This window comes from Oppia nitens, unplaced genomic scaffold (assembly GCF_028296485.1).
Source record: "Oppia nitens isolate AA-2021 unplaced genomic scaffold, nextdenovo-longstitch-racon4-pilon3 scaffold39_pilon_pilon_pilon, whole genome shotgun sequence".
NCBI lineage: Eukaryota > Metazoa > Arthropoda > Arachnida > Sarcoptiformes > Oppiidae > Oppia > Oppia nitens.
The window spans coordinates 280,001-292,500 of NW_026533220.1; the positions used below are offsets into that span (position 1 = coordinate 280,001).

The window sequence follows — 12,500 nt, forward strand, 5'->3', positions numbered from 1 at the left end:
AAATGTATAGAAACATTTGTAAATTTAAATATATAATATATTATATATATATATATATATATTTAAATTTTAACTTTGATATTGTTGTAATATAATAGCATTAGTTTTTAAACAAATTTTTTTTTTTTATAATATTATGTATAAAATAAAAATTATTTTTAATACAATTGTTTTATATATATTATTTTATATAACTTATTTTAGACAATAGATTATGTTTATGCAAATGTAGTTATATTTTGTTTGTTATTTGCAATTTTTCTATATATTAAAATTTTATTCAATAAAATTATACAATATTTTGTATAATAATTATATTGTTTATTACAACAACAAAAATGTCAAAACAATATTATAAACAGTTTATTATTATACTAGACTTAATAATAAAAGAGATAATTAATAAAAATATTTTTCAATTTAAATTTATTAATATTCATTCAATTAAAAATATATTAAATAATTTACTATAACTATACAAACTGTATTATTATTATTATTATTATTATTATTATTACTGTTATAAATCAAATTTTAAATAGAGATAAATTTTATGAATTTTATACAAAAATTTTTGTTTATTTTTGGTTCAAATTTATATTTAATTATTTGGATTAACGCTTTCATTAACATTATTAGGAAAATATTTTTATTAATTAATATTATTATATTTATATATATATATATATATATATAATATTTGATAATAACTTAATATCTATAGTAAAGTCACAAAAATTTTTGAATTATTAATTAAATATTTTTAGATTTCTCCAAAACTTAACATTACTTTATTTGAATTAATTTTAAGTATATCTATTAAAAATATTTTAATAAATAAAATATGAATACAAATAATAAATTTTTTAACTACTTTTATATTATTTTTTCAATAGTATTATAATATAATAATAATAATTTAATAAATATTGAATTAAAAATTATTAATATTTAAATGACTATTTTATTTACTTATTTAAAACATTTTTATAAAAAAAATTATTATGAGAAATAAAATTTATAAAATAAATATTTACAAACTATAAATAAATATATTATAATTTTTGTGGTAATTTAAAAAAACATTGTCAAATATTTGTTTTATTTTTACATTAAAACATAATTAATTTATTAAATATAGAATTTATACGAAAAAAATGTGTAACAAAACTAAAATTATATTTTTATAAATGTTTTTCCGAAAAATAATATCTAATAAATTAAATTATTTATAAGTTATTTAATAATATATATATATATTATTTTACTAGAAGTTAAACTATAAAAAAAATTACAAATAATTTTCAAATATATATATCAAATAGGTTTAACCTTAACATCTAATATCTGTATGTTTTGTATTATTATTATTATATGATAATATACTAAATATTTTATTAACGATATCAATATATATATATATATAAAAATTTATATAAATTTATATATATATATATCATATCAATATAAAGTATATTAAATTTTTGTTTTGTTTTCATAAAACTAATTTTATTTATTTATTTTTTATTATTAGAGTAAAAGTTTTCAACTTATATATTATAAAAGTTAAGTTAATAAATAAATTAATAATTAATTAAATTGATAAATAATAAATATTTTTATCCAGTGAACTGTTAATTTGTTAAATAAAATTAAAATAGTTATTTCACACAAAAAATATACAGTATATACTGTATATAATATACAGTATATACTGTATATAATATACATGTAATATAAATATATATAATATACTGTATAATATTATATTATATATATATATATATATATATAGGAAAACAAAAATTTAAAATTTATTAGATTTATTTATTTTTTGTTGAATGTAATCTAATGTTAATTAATTATTAATTTATTTTATATTATCATATATATATATATATATTAACTAGGTAATTTTTTCAAACAGCAAGAAAAAATAAAATTTTATAAATATTTGTAAATTATTTTTTTGTTTATTTAGTAAACAAAAAATCTTCAAATATAAACATTGAATTTGATTTTTTTTTTAATAATACATTTTCAATTTATACAATAAAATTGTATAGTATTTCAATACAGGTATTTATTTAGTTAAAATAAATATAATTAGATAAAATACAACAAAAATTTTTACATTATTATTACTACTATAATAGTTTGCATTACATTTTGAAAATTACTATTTTATGTACATTAGTGTGCAATTAAAATTTAAAAAAATTTTTGATAACTATATATATATATATATAATAGTTTCAATTAGCATACAAAATAAATTTAATATTTAGTTTATTTTTTTAAAAATAAAATAAAGTTTCACTTATTTATTTAAGTATCAAACACTTTATTTATTTTTAATTATAAATTACAAAATTACTTTTTTGTTGTTGTATAATTTATTTAATAATAATAATAATAATATATATACTGTTTATTGATATATATATATATATATATATATATATATATTTACCTTAAAACTATAAATCTTTATTATGTATATTATTAGTTATTATAGTTTTCTGTATAGAATATATATTTTATATATATATATATATRTAAAATGCTAAACAAATTAAATTATAATTTTTTTTATATTTTAATAGTTTTATCAAACAAAATGTGTGATTATTCTATATATATATAAATAAATATAAATATATATATATATACTGGAAAATAGTTATATATATATATATATATATATATATATATATAAAACTATTGTCCAGTTAGTCATTGAAATAACAAATAAGTCCAGTAATTGTGTTTGACTTCACAAAAATAAATTTAAAAAAAACTTTTGTATTTTATTTAACATTATTTTTTTCACAACAACAACAACAATAAAAATAACAAAAAATAAAACAAACATTAAGTGTTGTCTCTAACAAAATCATCAAAAAATCATTTGTAAATAACAATAATAAAATTACTTACAAATCAATACAAGAAAAAAAAATATTTCATTTTTTGTTGTTGTAAAACAATTTTTTTTAAGTTTAGATTGTTTTTTGTTATCAAATACTTGTAAACTATTATATTATATTATATATTTTATATAACTTATTGTATATATATATATATATATATTTATATTTTGATATATATTGATATATATTAATATATTTAAAGTTAAGGGTATGTTTGGATAAAAAATTTTTTGCTTAAAATTTAATAACCAAAAAAATATTATTATTATTATTATTATTATATCATATTTCATTTGCTATATAAAGTCTAAAATTTGAAACATTATATATATATATAATATATATATATATATATATATAAATCTATACATATATATCAAAATTATCAATAATAACAACAGCAAAAAAATACAATATATTTACAATAAGCTCATCACTAATAAAAAAAAAGTATTATTATTATTATTATTATCAATAATATAAGTGAGACTAAAAGTAAATGTTGTGTACAATAAAAAAAATAAATGTTTTAAAACTTAAATTGTTTTTAATAAATAATAAAATAACAGATGCTTTGGATATTATAAACAACTATAATATTCAATACTTGTATTATCACTGTATTATTAATATATATATATATATATTATATATATTATATATATTTTTTGTTTGCATTTAATTTTATTTACTATATGAATATTATATACAGTATATAAATTTTATTAAATTATATATACATAAATAAAATATATAAAATATTTTAGTCTAGTATTTTATTAAATTGTTTACTACATTATTATTATAAATATTTATATATTTGTGATGGTTAAAACATCACTAAGCGGTTCCAACAATACAAATCAATATATAAAGTTAACTAACATTATAACTAAGTTATACTGTACATAATTATATATTTCTCTATTATAACTTAAAATACTGTTTAATCAAATTAACTTAATTTGATTATAATTAACTATATTTAATATTATCATCAATTCTATATTAATATCCTATTTATTATTATTATATATATGTTTAATTATAAATTATTATTGATGTTATAAATATATTAATTATTAATTATCTAATATACTGTAATTTACAATACATGTAAATCATTAACTATCTCATTATAATTATCAATAAAATCAGAGTTTAGAAAAGTATAAAAATGTAATCATTGACTAATAGTAAGTGCAAGCCTTAGGTGTATAATTCCGGCTTTTCCCGGATAATACGATACAAGGCTTCCGATACTAATAACCGATATACAGCGCAGTTATATATATATTCATATATACTGTGGCGTAATAGATAAACCATCCATATATATCGTAACGCTTAAATAGTCTTCATGTAGCAACCCGTACAGTAATTACGTCACAGTTCCCTATTAAACATACCCCGCATTGCATATTGCTTCGTAAATATATATATATATATAACCGTCACATATTAATATATATATATATATACATGTATTTTATGAAATTATGAAATAATATTTTATAGTAAATTGAGTTTAATATATTAATAAAATATTTTAAATTATATACTATATCTTAATATTATACAACAAAAAAAACGAAAAATAAAATGTAATTTTTATTTCGTTATTAAGAAAAACTTTTTTATATTAATATAAAACATATTTTGAATGTTAACAAAAAATTTATATATAATATTATAATTTTATTTTATTTTTTTTGAAAAACATATATTATGTAACAAAATAACTAACTAAATATATATATATATCATATTATTTATGATTTAATAATAATGTTTACAGAATATTCTTATCTATTTATTTATTTTTATTTTATTTTTTTAAAAAAACACTAACAAATATATCTTTATATTTATTTATTTAAATATAATATACATAGATATTATATACATGACGACCTATATTTTAGTTTAGTTTAAACAAACAACAAAAATCTAAATATATGTTTAGTAATAATAAATAATATATATATATATATATATATATTTAAAAAAAGATATCTCAATAATTTTACCAAAAATTTTAAATGTTTGAAATTTATTATATATTTTTTTATATATATAATATTACAAAAAATTTCTAATATCTAAATGTCATAAATAATTTACTGAATGAATAATTTTGAATAGAAATTAATTAATTAATTACTTTTTTTTTTGATGAAAATTATGTTAAATTTTAATTTTGTTAAACTATATAAATTAGATATAAATGTTAATATATATAAAGTAAAAATATTTTTTATTATATTATTAATTGAAGGTCACTAATTAAAAACGGATATTTAAAAATGTATAGAAATTTAAAAAAAAATTATATAAAAAATATTACATAATTTACTAATTTTCTATACAAATGTTTCAATTATAATAATAATAATAATAATATTTTAACTAAAAAATTATTTATATAATAATAGATGCTTTTTTAGATAAACATATAATCACTAAATATTAGATATATTTTTATTAATAGTAATGTATTTTATTATTTTATTATATCATAGTAATGATACTAATAATAATAATAATAATAATAATAACAATGATAATGATAATATTTAGCTACTATTATATGATGTTTATCTAACAGATTTATTTTATTATATATATATATATAAATATATATTTTTTTTGTTAAATAAATCTCATTAATATTGAAATTAAGTGATAATTTAGGTGATAATAACTATTATAATATGTTTTATACAAAATTATGTTTTATTATCAAAACATTTTTTTTAAAAATTATACTAAAATTAATTAATTATTTCAATTAATGTTATTAATTATATTAATTATGTTTAATATTAATTTCTAGTTGTTATAAACTATAGATTAATTTTTTGTAAATATAAAATAAATATTATTATTTTTTAATAAATATATTCAATTTGTTGATATTATTATAATTATTATAATTAATTGGTTAATATATATTTTCTATAAATATGTTATAATTGTTTATAATATACAATAGAAAYATTAATTTTAATAYTATAATCTAATTTWTATATATATATATATATATATATATATATATAAGACACATAAATGTATTTAATGATATATATATATATAAGATAARTACCAATAAATTAATGGRTAATTTGTTTGGGAGAAAAAACAAACAATTATTTCCTATATATTTATCATAATAATAATAATAATAATAATAATAATAATAATAATAATAATAATAATAATAATAATAATAATAATAATAATAATAATGGTTATTACAATTTTTATCATACAATTAAATAATTATATATATATTATAAATATATATATATCTAGTATGATATATATTGTTAAACAAAATTAATAGTATTAATTAAAATTGTTTTTATTATTATTATTGTTTTAACAATAAAATTCAATATTAAATATTTATATATATATATATATTTAATTAGTTGTTTGTATTAATAGTCAGTATTAAATATAATATTATACATATACTATTGGTATATATAATATATATATATATATATATATATTTATTTATATAGATATACAGTAATAAATACATTTAAATATAGATTTTTTCATATATAAGTGACCAATTTATATGTTATATTAAATAAAGTTCAATGTTTATGACATTAAGTAATATATAATAATAATAAAAAAAAACTATATTTTTACTTATAAATCAAATTTAATGTTAAATAAATATATATATATATATATTTATATATATATATATATATATATATATATATATATATATATATAATATAAACACTTTACTGTATTTATTTATGTTGGTTATATTAACAGTAGTAAAAAGTTTGTATGTGTATGTGTATGTGTATGTGTATGTGTGTGTGTGTGTGTATGTGTCTGTGTGTGTGTGTGTATGTGTGTGTATGTGTGTGTATGTGTGTGTATGTGTGTGTATGTGTGTGTATGTGTGTATATATGTGTGTGTATGTGTGTGTATGTGTGTGTGTATGTGTGTGTGTRTGTGTGTGTGTGTGTGTGTGTATGTGTCTGTGTGTGTGTGTGTATGTGTGTGTATGTGTGTGTATGTGTGTGTATGTGTGTGTATGTGTGTGTATGTGTGTGTATGTGTGTATATATGTGTGTGTATGTGTGTGTATGTGTGTGTGTATGTGTATGTGTATGTGTATGTGTATGTGTATGTGTATGTGTATGTGTATGTGTATGTGTATGTGTATGTGTATGTGTATGTGTATGTGTATGTGTATGTGTATGTGTATGTGTATGTGTATGTGTATGTGTATGTGTATGTGTATGTGTATGTGTATGTGTATGTGTATGTGTATGTGTATGTGTATGTGTATGTGTATGTGTATGTGTATGTGTATGTGTATGTGTATGTGTATGTGTATGTGTATGTGTATGTGTCATATGTCACACAYACACACACACACACACAAGTTAGCCTTTTTAATCTATATATATATATAGTATATAAAGTAAATGTTATATAACTAAGCACTTGTAGTTTATTTTTATTTTTTTTATTAATAATATTAGTATTCAATTTTGTTGTATTTATTTATTTGTTACTATAGTCATGGCATGGTATGGCATAATTGATTTGGACATATAAATACAATATATATATATATATATAAATGCAATCGCTGAGAAAAATATATATATATATATATATATATATATATATATATCAATAAAAATAAAACAACAAATAAGTTAATCAATCAATATTTATAATAATGTAATCAAAATCAATATAACAATAATAAAAATAATGAAAATCTTAATAAACATACATTATTTTTTACATAATTAATATATAATTAAAATATAATAAAAGTTTATTTAAATAATAAGTTTATTATAAAAAAAATTAATTGTAAATTATTTTTTAAATAAATTATTATTAATAATAMTAGTAATATTTTTTATTATAAAAACTAATTATGATTTTTTTTTAAAATATTAAAAACTAATTTAAATAACTTTATAAAAAATTAAATTGTTATTATTATACAATAGTAATATTTTTATTTACAAAAAAACTAATAGAGTATTGATATTAAATACTAATTTAAATAAYTTTATATTAAAAAAAAAATTATCAATTAATTAATTAATTAATTAATTAATTAGTTATTMAAAAAAATTAATTATTAATTATTTACACAAAAAAATTTTTTTAAATAATTAAAAATAATTAAAAATTACTTACAAGTGTTACAAACAATGGCGTCAAATATTGCGTAATAAATACTTCGACGGTCAGAAATCGGCGTATATTGAAGCCAATATCGGGCGGATAGGTTACCCGACAGCGGACAACTACCGTACCGTAGATGACCGCCTGTTTGGTTTCGTTAAATATGGCATTAGGTAGSGACAGMCCCARTGCTAACAGTCCGATAACCGCTACAACCGCCGATAGACGCAAACACGAGAAACGCCGTTGAGGTGTGGCCAGCGGTCGGTGAGCTTTGCGTACGGTATGCCAACGGTGTACGGCTATGACCGCCATTGTAAATGTCGATACGTARACACAGGCGCACTGTATGAGCGGCAATAGGAAACATAGGATGGACCCGAATGGCCAGTTTAGTARCAAYAGTCGGGCCACATTRAACGGTATRTTAAATACGGTAGTGACCAGATCGGATATGGCCAATGTTGCAATCAACATGTTGGTAGTGGTACGCATTTTTGGTTTACCGAAAGCCACTTTCAGGACTAGTAGATTGCCGCATAACGATACCAGATACAATGGCCAGATAGCCGATAATTGTTATAACGTTGCGTACGGTTTCGTGTTGACGGCCACTGTATTGTTGTTGTTGGCCGCCGCCGCYGMCWCTGCCCRATAATTGGTCAATCGCTTGGCCACCGCCACCRCCGCCGCCGCCGCCGACCTGTTGCAGATCGTCCAGTARKGGATAGTATGGACTATTGGCCAACAGATCCCTGATTTCCGTATAGTTTGTACCGAACATTAACTGTAGGGCTGTATCGTTGCACATGTATTTCATAAGCAATTGRTGTTCACCACCACCACCACCACCACTGGCCGCCCCCAGCAGTAGGTGATCATTGCCAYTGTTGGCTATACTACTACCAGCACTAGTAGTAGTAGTAGTAGTAGTAGTAGTCATGATGTCTAGTATACTACCGGWGCCGATGTCGTTACAGTTGTTCATATATTATTAAAGCGTTTAGAGACCCAAAAAAAATAGTTGATCTATTATTTACATTACAGTAGACTGAATATACTGTAGACACCACTGTATATATATATATATATATATATATATATATATATATATATATATATATATAATAATAATAATAATAATAATAATAATAATAATAATAATAATAATAATAATAATAATATTTATATATATATATATATATATATATATATATATATATATTTAATTTATAAAGTTTTAATGGATATATTGATATCCATTGATAATATAATATTATATAACACTGTRTAKTATTATATKAGTTGATTATATTTTTATATATATTTTATTATATTTTTTTGTTTGGTATATATATATATATTATATTATAAACTTATATAATCAATATATAATATATATATATAAAATATAAATTTATTTATTTTATTTGTTTGTTTGTTAAATAAATATATATTTATTATATATTTATTCCTAAATTTATGGAACAAAATAAAATATTAGACAATTTTCATACAGAATATTMTTTATGAATAAATATTTAATAAAATAAGTTATTTTTGTTATTATTATTATTATTTAATATATATTAATATAAATTAAAATAATAATTTTTTATRTCTAATTAATATAGTAGTTATAATCAATTGTCTATATAATTATATTTTATTTTTTTTTTGAATATATAAATATTTTTTATTTGATTTTTATATTTAAAAAATATATATTCAAAAATTCTAATGTATTTCTATGTTGTCTAAAAATTGTAAATTTTTTTTTTCTTAAACTAGATTTTTAATTTTTTATTATTATTATTATTTGCTAATTACTAAATCAATTTTTAAGTATTTAAGGATTATTGATTTTTTTTCAAAAAAAAATAATAATTATTAGATAGATWTTTTATATATTTAGTTTATACTGTAAATTGATTTTTGTTATTATTATTATTATAAATGTAATGTAATGTAAAATAGATATTCAATATACAGTATATATATCGGTATATATATAAAGTAATTATTAATATATTGCTTTTAAATAGATTATTATATATATATATATATWTATTGATATACTGTATATATATATATAAATAAATTTATATATAATTTATATTTAATATATAAAAACATTAATAATGAAAATATTTTTAATATAATCAATATTGATTATTGATTACAATAATTATACTATCATATATATATATATATATATAGATTTTAMTATTTAGATAATATTTCATGAAATAAATAAATTTATTTTATATACTATATTTAAATATAATTATTATTATTTTTATTATTATAAACTTAATTACTGTCTACTGTCGTAATAATAATAATAATATGATTTTAAACTATAAAAAATATCAGACATAATATTTATTATATATATACATATATATATATATATATATATATATATATATATATATATATATATATATATATATATATATATATAGCATTGACAATAATTTTTAATTATATTTTAAAATCATAATATATATATATATATATATATATATACTTTTTAAAAAAATTTTAAAACATAATAATTTTGTTTWTTTTTTTATTGCTGTCTCAAAAATAATTGTGTTCAYACACGATATTAAAAATTTATTTTTATTTTTATTTTTAAAAAAAATAAAAATATTTTAGATACACTATATATAAAAAAACAATATATAAATTATATTTTTAAAATATAAATGTGTCACCAAAAAATATTAATAATAGTAATAATAATTATTAAAATAATATATTTATATATATTATAATTATAATTATTATTATTATTATAAATATTTATAATTTAAGACAACAACAAAAAAATTATTATTTCCTAAAAAAAATGTCTCAAAAAATTATTTTTTTCTAATATATATATATATAATTTTTTATCACTAATTAATTATATTAACAACAATTAATATGTATATATATATATATATTTATTTATTTACTTAAAAAATAATAATAATTCAAATTATGATTAAAAACATTTATAGCTATTGTTGTAATAAAAGTATTTATATATATATATTATATTTCCTGATAACAAAAAAATACAATAATAAATAATAGTAACAAAAAAACAAAMWAAAAACAAACAAAATTATTTTTTTTATACTTAATTTATGAGATGATATTGTATTTATAAAATACGATTATCTAAAATATTTTTTCCCATATATATATATATATATATATATATATATACTGTATATCAATATACAGTATATATATTTTTTTGGTGWCAATTCCCAGTCGACCACTATTTTACAATTATTATTATTATATTTATTATTATTATTATTATTAYTACTACTATAAATTCCTGATGTAGCACACGTATGTTGTTTTTGTTTTTATTATTATTATTATTATTATTTATAAGCACCGGTATATTGGGGGGGCCTAATAAAATAGACTATCATAAATATACAATTGGAGAAACAATATAATCTTATTTGTTATTATTAAGAAACAAACAAATAAATAATAATAATAAATACAGAATATTCTGTATCTGTATATATATATATATACAATAAAAATTATATTTAACTATAATTTTTTTAAATGTTATTATTAATATTATTATTATTATACACAAATATTTTTGTTTTATTAATAAAGTATTTTAAATATTAAAATATAATAATAAACAACAATTTAAAATTATCTATTATTAAACATATATATATATATTATATACTGTATATATATAGTATATATTTAATCATTAGATATTTTCATTGATTTATTTTATATAATATATATAACATTATATATATATAAACTGTATATAAAGTGTCGACACATAATAACTTCACAAATTTATAAAATCACAAAAAAATAATATTAAAAATAAATTATCAGTTTATTAAAACAAAAAAAAACTTTTATCAAACAAATAACAATAGTTTAATTGTTATGTGTATAACAATATACAATAAACAATATATTTATAAAAAAAATTAAATATTTATTTTTATATTTATTGTTTGATTTTCTTTAAACACAAACAAACAAATATATTATTTCATTGYTTTATATATTCAATATATGTCTACAAAAATAAATGTTTGACGACAAGTTTGAAGTGATAGATATATAGATAGATAGATATATAATATATATATAAAATTATAGCTACCAGTGCTCAACACAAAAATTTTTAGTTTTTTTTATTGGTAAATAAAAATCTATATAAATATATTTTGTATCGTATATATATACATACAATATATTCAATATATGAGAGTTTAGACCGACCATATATACGGGGATAGTTAGCTAACACACACAYACACTAGTGAGACACTGACAGTTCAATAACTATTACTGGCAGCAGCAGCAGCTAACTG

The 12,500-nt window shown here is 16.2% G+C and overlaps 1 protein-coding gene across 1 annotated transcript in view; it reads right to left on the minus strand.

Annotated features, from left to right (window-relative positions):
- The window catches only part of LOC128957237 (G-protein coupled receptor 83-like), a 15,986-nt gene extending 7,367 nt beyond the window's left edge, over positions 1–8,619 (minus strand). Inside the window, exon 1 of the mRNA XM_054302971.1 lies at positions 8,137–8,619. Coding sequence (XP_054158946.1) covers positions 8,137–8,619 — 483 coding nt within the window. The remainder of the gene's footprint in view (positions 1–8,136) is intronic.
- Between the last annotated feature and the right edge of the window lie 3,881 nt (positions 8,620–12,500).